At 50.2% G+C, this 16579-nt stretch overlaps 1 protein-coding gene across 1 annotated transcript in view; it reads right to left on the reverse strand.

Annotated features, from left to right (window-relative positions):
• The window catches only part of HIP1 (huntingtin interacting protein 1), a 99935-nt gene extending 83766 nt beyond the window's left edge, over nucleotides 1-16169 (reverse strand). The window contains exon 1 of the mRNA XM_031967968.1: nucleotides 16016-16169. Within this exon, the coding sequence (XP_031823828.1) occupies nucleotides 16016-16135 (120 nt within the window). The 5' untranslated portion in view covers nucleotides 16136-16169. The remainder of the gene's footprint in view (nucleotides 1-16015) is intronic.
• Between the last annotated feature and the right edge of the window lie 410 nt (nucleotides 16170-16579).

Below are 16579 nucleotides of genomic sequence, written 5' to 3' on the forward strand. Positions count from 1 at the left end.
CAAATGGGGTCATGAACAACAATAACTAGAAATGGGAATTTGTGTTGGAGATGACACACAGACAATTAACTGTCTCGTCTCAAAGCATCCTTGTTTATTGTTCTTTGGCCACTGGACACACCTAGACAACCAGAGGAAAGACATCAAATAGGATACTGAGTCTACACAAGCTGCCCATGATTGTTAGGGCTCTCCCATCGCCCTCCTAAAAGTGTCACCCTTGCCTTATCAATGATGTCAATGCTTTTGCATCCATCCTGCCCTCTGTAGTCTAATAGCTGCATGTCAGTGTATCTGTCTTATGCTACGAGGTCCTTCCAAAATGGCACCAGGCCCTCTGCAGAGCACCTCCTACCTCAGGGACACGATGTGAGACCCTGGAGAGATCAATACTAATTTGGAGAGGGAATCCATGGCTGGAATTCAGTGTGACTTTTGGCAACTTAAATAACCCTTCTGAGGTTCAGTTTCCTTTTCTGTAAAATAAGGAAATGACCACTAAACTTTGTCCTGGCTTGGAACACCATGGCTCTATTGCCCTAAAAAAAAAGATGACATCCCTTAATGTGCTTAGTGAATGCCCTCGATGATGTTACAAGAAGATGCTGCCTTTGAAGGTGGATCAAGGACACTCCCTGACCTCACTTTCAAGTCTAAGTTAACATGTTGACATCCAGCTAAAAGCCTTGGGAGCCGCAGGCTGTGGTTACCAAGAGATCAGCCCCCTAAGGACAGTTGGGAGAGGCTCCCAGGCTGCTTTCAGATTCAGAATTAGTGTGATAAGGGATAAAGCTGGAAGCTGGCTCCATGTAGAGCCCTGAGTGTGGGATCATGGGCGAAATATCTAACTGGAGACAAGTGATCCTGGCTCTCATCCAGGGAACATACAGAGCACTGGCCTCCTCTCTGGCTGCTCACTTTTAACACATGCTAAAGGCAGCACGAGATGTACAATAGATAGTCGATTGGTCATCACTGGGAATTCAGTAGCTACTTTATGAAGTGCTCCGAGGAGGTACAAATGGAAGGATGGGCAAGATTCTCGAGCATCGTCTGGCTGGGGACACCCATTCGAGAGCTCATACAGAGCAATGGAAGGCCCTCAGAGTAGTCACCTCAGGTGGCAGATTTCTCACCCCAGGCTGGATGTGAAAACAAAAATCATCTAGTCACAACTGGAGAACTGGAATCAAACCCACTGACCAGCTAGTCCCAAGTAGACCTCAAAAAAGAATCCTTGCTCCAATTTCCTCTGCAAGTAGTCAACTAACCACTGCTTGCAGCCCCAGGGTAGGAGATGACCTCTGAGGCAGCCCAGGACCATGGATGGTTCTCATTGCCCATTTCTCCTGCCTTCAAACTCCACCCACTGAGGCCAGGGAGAATTAATAGAATTATTCTTTGATATCTCAGTCTTTCTGTTCCTCTCTAAATCTTCTCTTCTTAGGTTCAACAAGTCTTCTTCCTTCCTGGTCTACCCAGGACGTGGGTTCAAGGCCTTTCACCATCTGGTGGCCTCCTCTGGACATTCTCTAGTTTATCAATGCCTCTCCTAAGCTGGGCACCCAGAATGGAACACAATCTTCCCAGTGTGGGACCATCGCCTCCTTGTTCCTGGAAGCTCTGCCTCGCTCTCTGCCTCCCAAGATGGCATTAGCACTTCACGCTACTGAAACACAGTCTCAACTGCAGCCTGGAGCCTGTTTTCAGCCTGTTTAGTGACATCCTCCCCCATTTTACAGCAAATGAATCCAAGGCCCAGCGGTTAGATGGCACTTGGATAATCATCCATGTGGACGGCCCCGCGGGATGCTCTGTCTCCCAGAGGGACGCTGGGAAATCGTGTTGCCGTCTCCCAAGACTCTCAGAGTAGGGAGGGATATTTACAGTTATCATTCTAACAGTAATTCCCTCTCTAGCGCACTTGGAGATTTCTGAGCATATTTTTCAGAATCAAACATTATTATACTTTTACTTGTCAGTGAGGAAACAGACATTCAGGGGCCTGGAGTGAGCTGCCCAGAGCCACCAAGCTGGCCACAAAGTCAGTGCTCCGAGACTTTTTCCTAGGCCAGGCCTTCTCTCTTCTGTTCCCCATAATGCACTGCACATCTGAGATCCTAGGGAGCCTTTACAAAATGCTTATCTTTTTAGCCTGCGCCTTTGGCACATTGAGCTCCCCTCACGATGAAGCCACTCTGGTTATTCAGCCTGCCTTCCTTTGTCTTCCCTCTCCCCCATCTCATCTCTGGGACTTGATGGCATTGAAGGGCACATACTGACACAGTAAAAGGGAAGGCACCTGTGTGGTGGGAGGCCTCAGATTATAGGGCAAAGCCAAACTGAGGAAGGGGGAAGCCCACCTGCCTGTGCATGGAGACTTGGGTTCAAATACTGTTTCAATCACTTATTAGCTGTGTAACCCTGGGCCAGTCACTCTACCTCTCCGCTTGAGTCCGAGTATGTAAAATGGAGATTGTTATAGTACCTACTTCCCAGGATTAAGAGGATCCAACAAAATAATATGTAAGATCTTTGTAAACCTTAAAATAGGATCTAAATGCTAGTGATTATTATTCAAGGACAACTACCAAGTGCTTCCTGTAGGCTTAGCCCTAAAAAAGCCCATTAGATTTGGTTTAGGGGTATGTGGGGGGGGGGGGGGGGGAAAGGCCATATGAGTGGGATACATAGCACAGCACACCTAGGGTTAACAACAGAAGTTGCTTGGCTGGAACAAGGGAGAAAAAATGAATGGCGACCAGTGGTTTGTCCTGCAGCAGCTCGGAGAGATATGGGGGTCAAGCCTGGGACTCTAATGGCAGAGCTAGGAATGTCCTCAGGTGATGCTGAGAAGCCAAAGAAAGAAAAAGGAGAGAAAAGAAAGGAAAGTGAAAGGGAGGCCCCTGACAGAGGCAGAGACAGAGAGAGAGAGAGGACAGAAATAGGAGGAGGAGAAAGAGAAGGTGGAAGAAGAGAGAAGGAGGAGGGGGAGGAAAAGGAGGAGGAGGAAGAAGAAGAAATAACAGGAGGAGGAGGAACAGGGAGAGGCAGAATCAGGAGAGAAGAAAGTGAGAAAAGGGCAGAGATACCCTGTGGCATCGGTTGGGCCCCCTTGGGATGGGCCCCCAGGGCTCTCAAAATGTGCATCTCAGGTCCTTCACCACATACTTTGCAGATATTTGCAGCCACTTCTCTTCTCACACGCTCAAGGGTACAGACAAGCTGGTCTCCGGTTCAAGAAGCCTCAGCATCTCCCTTTGCCCCTAGAATAAAATCGAGGATCCCCCCTGTCTCCTGTGTCTCGCACCTCCAGACTCGACTCTCCCATCTCCAGCCGGCTTGTGTCCCCCTACTTGTCGTTCCAGCTCCCCATGGCGCTCCTAGTCGAGAAGGGGCCCGCCATCCCAGAGATCACCAACTCCTTCACAGCCCAACTGCCCCTGGATGGGAGCAGCCATGCCTGCCGCCCTCCCCCGCTGGCCAGGCCCATCGATAGCCTGGTGCCTGGAGCCAGACCTGGAGACTGACCGCCTCTCCAGTGAGGCAGTAATGCTCCCCTTACTCCCCACTCCACTAGAGACCCAGCAAAGAAGTACACGGTTTTGCCCCTGCTCCCCAGGGTTTTCTGGCTGCCCCCCAACAAAGACAGTCTCCCCTCATCAGAAAGTGAGGGTCTTGAGGACAGGGACTCTTACTTTCCATTTATGAACTCAGTTCTTACAATATCTACCTCAGGGAGAGCTTAATAAGATTTTTCATTCACTCATCCTTTCCAGTGATGCTCCTGCCCAAAATTCCCTTCCCCAGGGGTCACCCTCCCCTCCACAGTCTCTAAGGGGGGAAAGCCCACTAGAAAGGAGGGCAGGGTTCCAGAAACAGGGAGAGTGGACTTAAGGAGATGCATCTGTCCAGAAGAAAGGGAATGTTATATTTGGGAAAGAACAGCTAGAACCCACAGGGGCCTAGGGAGAGCCTGTGAAATGAGGTTGGGAAAGCGACCGAGTCAGACCGAGCTGGTGAGTGTTGTCCCTAGAGCAGGGGACCTTAACCTACACCCCAAAGGGCCTCCATGGGCAGAGTCTGTAAACTTGGATGGGAAACACCAACTGTATTTCTTCCCCCCAAAAAACCTGTTTTTCAATATAATTGTTTTTAATCACCCGAGGTATTTAATTTTTTGTGTTAAAAATGCTCCTGAGAAGGAATCCAGAGGCTTCTCCAGAGGGATATCAAGGTTTCAAATCAAATCAATCCTGTGAGAAAAGTCCATCGAAAGCAGAAGTCAGGACCACATCAGCCCAGCCCTCAGCAGTCCGTCCCGGCTGGCCTGCGGCCCGCAAGCTTTTCAGGTACAAAGAGAAACCCCAATTTCCTCCTACTCGGCGAAGCCCAGTGAGGAGCACATCTTAGATCCCCTTTTCTCGCCTAGTGGGAACCCCCAGACTGGAGCTCTGTCAGACCACAAGCTGGGGAGTCCGCCATCCCCAGCCAGCACAGCAGGAAAACAGGAAGCAGGCTGGAGGCCGCCCCCGCCCTGCGAGGGTGGGGCTGACACATTCATTCTCCCTGGTGGGCAGCCGGCCAGGGCATCTGTCACTTGGAGTGATGGGAAATTGGCTGGGGGTGGGGGGTGGCACGTTGCTCCACAGCTTTCTCCAGGCTGTCCCTGGCCCAGAGCTGCTACAAAACACAACTCCCCTTGGGGATAGGAGGGTGGGGGGTGGATGCCCAGAAGCAGCTTTGGGGTGACCGGGAGAGCCCCGGACATGAGGCGGACCTGGTTCCCAATTCCAGACAGACAGAGGAGAAGCAGGAATGCCGCTTCTCTCCTGGCCGGTTCTGACCATTAAATGAGGTAACGAGCATAACGGGCTTCAGATCTCATTGCTGCCCAGAGTCCAGGCCTCTGGATTTGGAGCATCCATTAGCTTTAAGGCTACAGAGACCTTCATAAACATTTTATCCTGACTCCGATCCCGGGTGGTGACTCCAATGATTATTCCCAGCAGGCACCAACCAAATGACTTATCCAGGATCACACAGCCAATTAAAGGCCGAAGGCTGGATTTAAGCCAGGGTTGTACTGATAAATATTGAACAAAAAGCCATCTTTAATGTTTAATCTGCTTCATTAACATTTTACCCACCACTTTCTAAAGTATTAAGGTATCAAGCACGCAGCTGTCACAACAAAACTTCTGAATGCTCCCCACAAAAAGAAACTAAAACCCGAAACTGGATAAAAATATAATGAGGAAGCATTTAACAAAATGCCCGAGTGCAATACAGGTAATGATAATTTGTGATTTTCTAATCTCCAGCTTCTTAAACTGTGGGTCTTGATCTTATTTGGGGGTCTTGTAACTGAATGTGGGAGGTCGAGAAATTACGATTTATTATCGGCAAATGCTGAATTTGTGCACATGTTTTATATACCTGTCAACTGGAATCACATAAAAGTTTCTCAGGCAAAAAGGGCCTGCAAATGGGAAAAGTTTATGAGGCCCTGTTCTGAGCCAGTACGTGCAAACAATAATAAATCAAGCCCCGGTTTGTAGCATCTGAGGTGGAAATGCTCACATAAATTTAACTGTAGGTGCATCCACTGCACTATCTCCAAGGCCTGCGTCCAAAGTCCGGTGGGTCCAATGCCCGGTGCAGTCACTCACTAGCTGGGTGACCTTGGACAGGGTACTTAAGAACTCTGAGCCTCAGCTCAGAAATGGGAAGGTTGGAGCTTGTTTTCCCAGCTGCCTTCAGGGCAGAACTGAGGCCTTTGGGGAGGTACCTTAGTGTCAGTAATTTTCGGTCCTAAAATGATGCTGAATTGACATTTTGGTATCCGTGATGAATTCTGTCCCTTTCTCCAGATACAATGTAGGGATGATGTCGAGTTTTTGGCTTCTGTATCTGCAGATACAGTACCTTGCACATAGTAGGTGCTTTAATTGGAGATTTAATTTTTAAAAATTATTCCTAAAAAATACAGAATTCGGTCAACACATTGACTTTCTTAGCAATCATTCAGGACATTTCTAACTTGCTGGAGGCCTTTGGTGGGTTCCCTTGTCAATATCTGACATGACACATGATTAACCTTAAATCTTCCTTGAAAAAAAAAATGTGACCTTGATGTAAGTCCGTGTTTCTATATCCTTGATTTCCCTAAAGAAGGAAGGGAATGCACCTGAGATAACTGTTCACGTGCTGATAATTGAACAACAAGAAGCCGTCTTTGAAAAACTCAAAAGGGCTAGGCTCTTCTTGGGATTATTGCACGGAAACAAATTAAATATTAAAAAAAGAGACACAAACAGAACAATGCAACTGTTACCTCCCATCTCAAGTCTTTCTGGACCTTCCTCATCCTTAGTCAGCTGGTTAGTAATCTCTGTCTCTCCGTTTCTGTCTCTTTCTCTCCTTCTGAATTTATTTTGTGCTCTTTAATAGATCCTTGGCTCTGATGATGTATTTGCCCCGCTGCCAATTCCCATGGATCACATTGGAAATGCTCGAGGGGAGAGCCTGGTTCTTTTAGGCCTTTCCATCCCTGGTGCAGCCTATCACAATACCTTGTAAATGATGGCCAACCGCCAAATGGCTGTTCCTTGGTATAATTATTTTGATCAAATGTGGCCAGAAATAGATATAAGAAAACACCTTTCCTTGCTGAAGTGGGGACTATGAGAGTCGAACACTGCATACACTGGTGGAGGCTGGTTGGTTGGTTTTGCTGAATTGTTTTTTACTCCCATATTCTTTTTGCTTTGCTGACAAAGGGATGTATCTCTGGGCGATGGACTGGGACGTGAAGGGAGCAACAGATAAAAAGGAATTTTAAAAAATTTGTTCAATTGAATCGAGATCACGGTTTCTTAAACTTGTATGTGTGTGTGTCTGAGCCATGCCTGCTGTTCCTGCTCATAAGTGATGCCAGTTTATTATCATTCACTGAAAATAAAGATGTATTTTCCCCCATTCTCCCTGCAATCTCTCTTCTGACTCCTCAGGTGAGAACCCCTGAATTCAATGATCTCAAATTTTTCTTCTGCTTCCAAAGCCAACAGATTTCTATGGGAATCAACTCTGCTCACCTATATATCATTATTGCTCTGGGTTTTACCCTTGTTGCCTGGTCCCCTTCCTCTATGCTCCTTTTGATGTTTTGAGGAACTCCCCTGTGAGATCTCACCCACTTAGTTCTTCTTTATCAGGACACAGAAAGCCCCAGGGCTCCATTTCTGCCTTTGAATCACCTCCCCTTCCACCCTGGGCTTTTACACATCTGCAAACTACTAGAAAGGGGAAGGGTTCTTAGCTGTTAGGTCCTTGAACACCAAGCCAAGACCCCAGAGTCCCAGTGCCAGCAAGTGAGGACCCAGAGACACCCGTGCTTTGGGCAAGAATCTGCGATCCGCATTCAGTCCCTCTCCCTCATTCCCCAAGCTTCCCAGGGCCCAGATCTCAAAACTAAAAAAAAACTCTCAGGGAAGAGAAAAAGCAGTGGATGAGAAACCGTTCATTAAGAACTGGGATGGAAAGCATCAGGAACACACAGAAGTGAAGACAATAGTGGGCCTTCCGTCTTCCCCCAAGGCCAGGGAGCTGCTGCTTAGAAGGCCACATGAAGGAGTCAAGCAAGGAGATCTCCTGGAGATCAGGCTGGGCAGGGCCTTGCTAGCACTGGGAGCTTCCTGTTTAAATTGAACCATTCTGGCTGAGTGCTAACGCCAGACTTTTCTACCAACCAAAGCGTATGATGCCCTGTACATTTCAGCATCCTGGGATTGAGCCCCTGTTGCCCCATCCCAGTGTCTGCTTTACGGATGACTAATTACTGACTGAGCGGCGCTTAGAATCCAAGTCTTTCATCACACTAAAATCCATCCAGCTCACACTCCAGGGTACATTCTTCCCCGGCCTCCCCCTGGCCAACCACCATCTTGATGAAGAAATCCTCAGTCCCTCTTTTTTCTCCCACAGAACATTCCTTTTTACTTCTGTGATTCTACCTTTGATTTTTTTTTTTTAACTTTAAAAATTTTTGAACTTATCCAACCCCAAACAAGATGAGAACTTCCTCTCACAGAGCAGAACTGCAGGAGGACAGTGCATTTGCGGCCTCCATCAGCATCCCATAGGCATTCAACAAATCCAACCCATTTTTGCAAATCCATCCTGCTTTGTCCCCTTACAGTCCTTCCCAGGAAAGGTTGGGATCTGATCTGTTCTCTGCCCTTCCTTAGTATCCCAAGGTTTGGGACAATGCTTTTTAGACTTGCAGGAAATAGAGCTAGAGGCCATCCCCCTTTTCCCATCTTCCCCCTGCTTTCATTTCACAGGCGAGAAAGATGATGTTCAGACACAGCAAGTGACAGGGCCAAGGTCATACAAGAATTAACAAGTAACCTTCCTTTAATTCTAAATCCAGTGTCTTTTTTTTTTTTTTTTTTTTTTTTTTTACTACAAGTTCATCTTCTTCATAGGCAGACAATGTGGGAAAAGGACACTAAGTCAGTGACAGAAATTGGGATTTGCAGAATTCCCAGATTGGATGGTACCATGGCCTTGCTGAATTAGAGTGAGCATGCTGAGGAAAGGAAAAGAAAGGAAACCAAGATTCCCCGAGTCGTGGGATTCTCAGGCATGAAGAATAAATGAATGAGCATTTATTAAGTGCCCACTATGGGTCTGGCACTATGTCAGGTAGTGTAGATATGGTCACAAAATGGATACAGTCCCTCCCTCCCAAGCAGCTGCATTGTAATAGGAGAAAACATATATAATGAATAAATGAAGGAAAAATTATTTATTAAGTACTTATTATGTGCCAAGCAGTGTTCTAAGTGCTGGAGAGACAAAGCAGGAAAAATGAGATGAGTCTCCCACTCCAAATAAAGGGGAAAGGGCTGAGGGGGGAGATACTGGGGAGTCCCACAGTTGGTAAAAAGACTGGCTCTTGGAGCAGCCACCCATCTACTCTGTCTGCCTGTTGTTCCCATTCTCAGAGCAGGCAGGGGGAGGCACAGACAGGGCCATGAGGCTCCTGACACAAAGGCTGGGGTGGGCAGATGTAAAGCACTGTCTGGTTGATGGGGCAGGTGAGGAGATGTCACTCCCTCCTCAATCGCTTTGACTCCGTACCCTGGCAGAGCTCCCAGACCGAGAGCTTCAACTCCCCCAGGCATGGAGAGGTCAGATGGGTACTGGCCATCACAGGTTGAACTCAGATGCTCAATCCTGGGCAAACCACACCTGTCTGCCTCAGTTTCCTCATCTGTAAAATAAGCCAGAGGGAGAAATGGCGATCCACTCCAGGATCTTTTCCAAAAAACCCCCAAAAGGGGTCATGGGGAGTTGGACACAACAGAAAAATGGCTGCTCAAACAAGAACAAAAATGGGCTCAAGGTGTCCCCAAAGGCTCTCTTCCTCTCTGTAGATTCCCCACCTCAGCAGCTTACCTCACCCAGGGGATAAGCTCTCTTGGTCTGTCTAGTTTAACTCCAGACCATTCTTGTGGTCATGGAAACCAAATTCAAGAAGGAAAGGCTTGGGGATGGTGGGGTGGGCAGGTCCAGCCATTTGGGTAGCCCCGCCAGGTGAAGGTGGGAGAAGGGGGTCGGTTCAGCGCTACACAAAGCAACTAGTTGGGTCTTTCCCAGAGAAGAGGCTCAGACTATTTGATAATTGGGTTGTTGAAGTGGTAATATTTCTTTAAATTCAGCATTTATTAGGCACCTTCCATGCGCCAGGCTACTCTGGCTCTTGGCCCGATCTAGTTACAGTCAGTCTGCAGCATTTCTCCCATTTTTCCCAACGCGCCTCTGGGGGCCTGTGGTGGAGCAAAGACCCCTGGATCTCACTTTCCTAATCTATAACAAGGAAACAATCCCTATAGAGGGGTAGTGCAGCGGACAGAGGGCCCATGCTGGGGTCAGGGACCTGGGTTCAAATGCTGCCTCTGACATGGGCTGGAGGTATTGCCTCATCTCTCACTGCAACAGAAGCTAAGACTAATTTATAGAGGGAAGCCGATCAGCATTGCTGAAGGGAGTATCCACACTGGGAAATCCCCCCCCAGACAAAATCACAGTTTCAGATTCCCCTACACCCCCACCCCAATCCCTTCACGCTCTTTCACTGGGATGTTATAAAGAAAATAAAACTTATTAAATAAAGCTTATTAAAGACCACAGCTGGCCTGAGGTCCCTGTCAGCTTTAAGTCTATGGGCCTATGAAATGGAAGGATTTGAGGTTAGTGGGTTTTTTTAATCATCACCCCATCAGTGTCATGGAGTACACAATACTTTCTTCTTCTTGCCTTTAATGATAATTCTCATTTAGAACAAGCTGGAAAACTTGTGAAATGCTTTCATCCTTTAGATCCCAAGATATAGGTGTTATTGTTTTTATCTTTATTTTACTAATAAGGAAACTGAGGCAGAGAGAAATTAAACCATTTGCCTAGAGTCACAGCTACTAACTGAGGGGGGATTTGAATTCAGGTTTGTTTTTTTTAAATTTGTGTCTGCCTGGCACATAGTAGGCACTTCATAAATGCTGCCTGACTCCCCACTATGCTGCCATCTTGCTCCCTGGGCAGAGGAATGCTCCAGGAATAGATGCTCTATTCCCAGAATCCTGTTATATCTCCCTCAACTATTATAAAATGACTTTAAATTGTTAATTTACAGGGTCACCTGGAAAAGGGAGGTAGGATGGACGAGATGAGCCTTAAGGTTGCCTCCGTCTCCTGTGGGGAGATAGAGGAAGTGTGGTTCAGTGAATGTCTCTGACTCAGGACTGAATCCCACGTCTGTGAGAGGAGAGGATTGGTGTAGATGGTTTCTAGGACCGCTGGTCCTGGGATGGGTGGGGTAAGGGCTGGTTTTAGAGGGGCAGGACCCGAGTTTGGATCCTGCCTTGGTCTTGTCCCAGGGCCTTGTGACTCAGAGCATCATTTCCTATTTGGGGATCAGTGAGATGGACTGAAGAGCCTGGAAGGTTCCTTGAAGCTCACGAGCTAGGACCCCATGAGAGGAAGGCCCAGTTCTGGGCTCTCAGGTCCCTTCCAGTTCCAAAGGCCAGGAGCCTGCAAGCTCAGCCTCTGCCCCCGGATGCTCGCCATCGTGGGCAGGAGAAGCCAACGGGCCGCCCCAGAGCCTTCACCCTGGGCAAGCCAGGAAAAGCACATGAGGAGGCGCTAAGGCTCAGCCACAGCCCCCAAAGCCAGCCACAGGAAACGCAGAAAGGCTCGCTCCCACCCGCCCAGCCCCCACCAGGGGCTTCGGCCCAACCCACAAGCACTTGGGAAGGGCATCCTCCGTGCAGGGGACGCTGCCCTCGTTCTATGGGAAACAATTCCGATCTGACCCACTCCCCGGGCCTCAGTTTGCTTGACTGTAAAATGGGGAGGGGGTGGCTCCCTTTGAGCGCTCAGGCTTTGACCCTGTGATCATTATTAACTATAGAGCGGCAAGGAGAAAAAGTAACATCACATGGGACCCTTTCAAGGACCAAGGAGCTCAGAATAGAGACCGCTGCCACCTGACAAGATCCATTAAGGGCCTATTTCCAATCTCTGGAATGGGGGGGGGGGTAAAGGAAAAGTACAAAGCCCCGCCTCCTTAGGAGATACAACCAACCAGGAAGAGAGGGGACCCCAAAATTTGCTCCAGGCTGGTTTTCATATGATCTGAAAAATTCACCTAGTCCCTTGTTGGTCAATTCTGGCTGACTCTCGCCTGGGAATCCCCCTTCCTGTGAGGCAGGGAGGGAGACACTCCACATTTTGGGGGGCGGCTTCAGATCAGAGGGTTTTGCCCAGGTCCCCCCCCACCCCCATGCCTGAGATCCCTCCCTCCTCCCCCTCCCTTTTTAGTCTTAGGAAGAGAAAGTGCCTCCTCTCTGGCCTGTAAGCTCCAGGAGGTCGGAGACTTCCCTCAAGACCCAGGGCAATGCCCTGAGAGGGTCCTAACTTGGCTGCTAAAGGCCCCAGAGAGGGAGGCGGTGGAAGCGGAGACTAGAAGAAGAGGCTGGAAGCAGCTTGGGAGGTTATGGGACCAACCTCCTCCTGGAGCAGGGTTTGAATCCTGCCTCACTCCCTTGTTACTCCCCCACTAACTCTCCAAAGAGCTGAAAGCTGGGTCCCAGCAAACCAAACCTCCCCAGAGCTCTAATCTCCCCACTTCCCCTGTCGGGATTTTGTGATTTCAGCATCTGTCTGCCTGATTGTCTGTCTTCCTGTCTGCCTGTCTATCTGCCTTCCTGTCTGTCTATCTGTCTTCCTGTCTGTCTGTCTGCCTGTCTATCTGCCTCTCTGCCTGCCTGCCTGACTTCCTCTGTGTCTGTCTGTCTCCCACACAGAGCTAGTCAGCAATCATAGAGGCACGAAGAGCTGGACATGAGTCTGACCCCTCACTTCAGAGATGTTTAACTGAGGCTCAGAGAGGCAGGGGCTTGCCCTGGGTGGAGAGATTTGGGGCTGATATGAACCCAGGCCTCCCAGACTCTCCATCAGCCTCCTCCCTGACCTCTCTGGGCAGCGGATTTCATAACCAATCCCACACTGCCTTCCAAAAGCATGGCAGCTCCTGGGGGGCAGGGACCGGCTGTTTCCAGCTTCATAACCCAAGCAGAAATGTGGCGCTCTGCCCCCAGTTTTTGCTGTTTTGTGTTTCTCAAGTGACTTCCCTGTTGAGAGACTTGCATTAAAGGGCAGTAGGTGCCTGGGCTTGGGGCCACGGCCAGGTGAACGCCCAACCAGATCTAGGATATAAACCCAGGAAAATCCGAGTTCAAATCCAGCTACAGGCTCCCACTAGCTGTGTTCTAGCTCTAAATCCGTGACTGCAGGTCCAGGTCCCCTCAGCCACTTCAGCTGTGAAAAGAAGGCTCCCTTCTGGCTTGCCATAAGTCTTACTCAAACAGGGAGCTTCCTGGGCTGGTTCTGGGGGCCCTCCTATCTTATTACAAACAGACCAGATGTCCCCCGCCACCCCCTTCACACGTCCATCCCTACGTGGGCATGAGACCACTGGCGCTCCCTGCCCCTGCACATGCCTCCTCCCACCCTAGAGGCGCCAAACCCGAGGCAGAGGCCGGCCGGGCCCGGAGGTTACAGAGCCCTGCCCTCACCCGGCCCAGCCCAGCTGGGCCCTCCCTAGATGGCTCCGAGACCTACCCCGCCAACTGGGAAAGTTTGCACAGACCTAATTTCCATCAACTCAGAGGGTTAGCGTCTTCAGTGGATTTCTCCATTTTGTTCCAGACTCTACTCAGCTGAAACCTCAGAATGAATTTTTCCTGGTTTTGAAATGGTCTTTATTTATTTATCCAGTTCAAGGGGGCGGGACGGGGGTAAGGAGAGAACCCAAACCAAAAACAACCCAAAGAAAATATTTGTAATCCTCCAAACATGAAAGCAACTATTCTCCACTCCAGCCACAACAGGGAACAATCTCCAAACAATCTCAGGGGCCTCTGACTCTGAAGATAAAGGCAGAGGGGAGGCTGATCGCCAAACTCGGGCCTCACATTCCAGATGGAGAGATAAACCACCTTCACCCCGAGTGGGCCCGTGGGAGCAGGGTCATTGCTCACTTCCTCTCTGGAGACGCCATGGTGCAATGGGGCCAGACTTCTGGGTCCACATCACGGCCTGCCATTGCTCAGGGTGCCACGGGGCGCCAGGGATGGAGTGGGCGCAATGCTTCCTCCTCCAGCTTCCACCTCGTCCTGGCTCACTTTCCCCCCCTAACCCAGGGGTTCCAAATGTCTGTGGAACTTGGTGAATTTTCCCCCTAAATATTTTTATAATTATATTTCAATATAATTGGCTTTCTCTACAGTCCTGTGTATTTTATTCTGTGCATGTAAAAACATTTTTTCCCTAAGAAGGGGGTTCATAATCTCCATCCTGCTACCAAAAGGGTCCATGACAAAGTTAAAAACTCCTGTTCTAACTTGAAATCCAATTTTTTTCTTTCCCCCTCTTTGGATAGTTTTAAAAATTAAAGAGACTAATATATAAAGCCCTTTGGTGAGGGTTCTGAAGTCAGAGGAGGAGATGTGTCATGGTAGTTGGGATCACTGGAAAGGACCTTAGAGGCCCCCTGGTCCAACCTCCCTCACTTTACAGAGAAGGAAACTGAGGCCCGCAGAAATTAGCTGATTTACCCAATGTCACACAGGAAACTCTTGAGGCTGAATTTTCACGTGAACGCATGTTTTCTAGCTCCAAAGCCACCATTTCCCCCACTGTGGCACAGAAGAGCTCATGCCACTTTTTACGAGTCTGAGACCAGCATGTCCTTGGTATGTACAAGTTACCAGAGAGATGAAGAAATCCCTTGTTAGTCCTACTTGCCTTTGTCTCGGCAGCACCAAGGGCAGGGCTTCGCAATCAATCCAGCAATAAACATTTATTAAACACTCACTGTGGGCCGGGGATTCAAAAAGAGGCAAAAGATGGAAACCTCCCCAAAGAAGTTTACAATCTAATGGGAAGACAACAAGCAAACAAATATGCATGATAAACTGTCAGCGGGATAAGCAGGAGATAAGGGAAGGCACTGGAATTTAGAGGCCTTAGGGAAGGTTAATTGTGGGAGATGGGATTTGAGTTGGGGCTGAGGGTAATCAAGGAGGTGAGTAGTGGGAGTGGGGGGAAGAGAAGGAATGCTTAAAAAATGCATTTACAGATAATAAAATTGGGAAAAAGCAAGGATTGTTATCTTGGTTGATGATGGAGCTGACCTCTGGCACATCCCCTTGGTAAGGCTGGCCATTTACTGGGCAAAAGGGATAAGGAGAGCCTTCTGATTGGGGCTAGTAGGAGAGAACTAAAGCATAATCTCAAAGCCCCCCAATTTTCCTGCCATTCTTTTGCACTTATCCCCTAATTGAAAGCACTTCTCCCATGGTTTCTTCTTTCTTGTATCTCTGCCACTTAGTGTGGTGCCTGGCACATAGTAGGTGCTTAAGAAATGTTAATTGATTTTTTCTTCCATTCCACAAATCTCTTCCTCTTTTTTTTTTTTTCCGGAAGCAGTGTGGTAGGGTGGAAGATCAAGGAATCTGAAGTACTACGTCCTGGGTTCCAATCTCACCTCTGCCACTGTTACCTGTGTGACATGATCTTAGTCCTTTAACTTCTCTGGGCCTCAGTTTCCCTATCTGAGAAATGGGGGATCTCTAAGGTCCTTTCCAGCTCTAACACTATAAGCCTAGAGAGGCGGCTAGATTTGGAGTCCGTGAGATCTGGGTTTAAATTCTCTGTCAGAACCCAGCTTTGTACACTGTGGGTTGTGACCCTAAATGAGGGGGCTGCAAAAAATCTGGCCCAAATCCTGCCAAAACTTAATTCTTTATGTAAAAATAAAGGAGCGCACCGTCTCATCAGTATGCAGATTTGCTTGCATCTTTAATATATGCTAAGATCACACAGACGGCAAAGAATTGTCTTACAATGAGCTTCTTTCCGGTGCTTATCAGGAAAGTTTGTGCACCTGTGTGATGTACCTGTACGCCGGGTCTAGCTCACATTTCTGGGCGGCGATTGCAGGCTGAGCTTACTTTGTCCTCAGTTTCCCCGTCAGACGGACCGCGGACAGCGCAGCCCTCGCGGGCCGGGACGGCGCGGCCCGGCCGGCTCCTCAGGAACCTCCCAGAGCCCCCTGCACGTGCGCCTCGGACGCGGGGGCCCTGCCGGGCCTTGGCCCCGGGGCCGGGACCTGACCGGCTTGGCGGCCGCCCCCGGGAGCGGCTCCGAAAGGCCCCTGCCCGGTCTCTGGCCGGGGCCGCAGAATGCCCGGGAGACGCCTGGGATCTTCCCGCCTTGGCCCACTTGCCCACGGTTGCTCCCGCAAGATCCCCAGCGATCCCCGCGTGATCCCCCGGATCCCTCCCGGCCCCGGGCTCGCTGCTCCGGATCCCGCCGCCCGCGCCCGACCTCCCCCGGCATCCTCCAGCCCCGCCCGGGCTCGTCCCCGGGACCTCGGCGGCCTCACCTGGCTCCGCTCGAAGCTCTCCCGCTCCGCCGCCTCGGGCCCCGCGCTCGCCCCGCGCCGGCTCAGCACTTTGGGCAGCGGGTTGGGCACCTGCTTCATGGAGCTGGCCACCCGGTCCATGGTGCTCCGGGACCCGCCGCCGCCGCCGCCGCCGCCGCTGCCCCGGGATCCCCGCGCCCCGCCCCTCGTGCTTCCCGCAGCGGGGATCCGGCGCCAGCGGGCCCGCTGAGTCCGCCCATTAGCCGAGGGGCCCGTCAGTTTCTCCCTTATGCCCCGCCCACTCCTCCCCAACCCCGCCCCTTCTCTTAGAAGCTTCCCCCCGCCAGCTCCCGTCCCTGGGCTATCTTTGTTCTAACTGGTTAAATCCTGCACGGGGGCGGGGCCCCAGCGGTCCTGCGGCGTGCCAGTCACCAGAACCCGAGTCTATTGCGCTGGGGCAGGGGCGGGAGGAGGGAGCGGGAGCGGGAGTGGGAGGAGTCGAACCGAGAGCCGGAGCCCCGCCCCGGCCGCAGGCCCCGCCCCGGCCGCAGGCCCCGCCCCGGCCGCAGGCCTCGGAAGCCCGTT

This window comes from Sarcophilus harrisii, chromosome 4, assembly GCF_902635505.1.
Source record: "Sarcophilus harrisii chromosome 4, mSarHar1.11, whole genome shotgun sequence".
Classification (NCBI taxonomy): domain Eukaryota; kingdom Metazoa; phylum Chordata; class Mammalia; order Dasyuromorphia; family Dasyuridae; genus Sarcophilus; species Sarcophilus harrisii.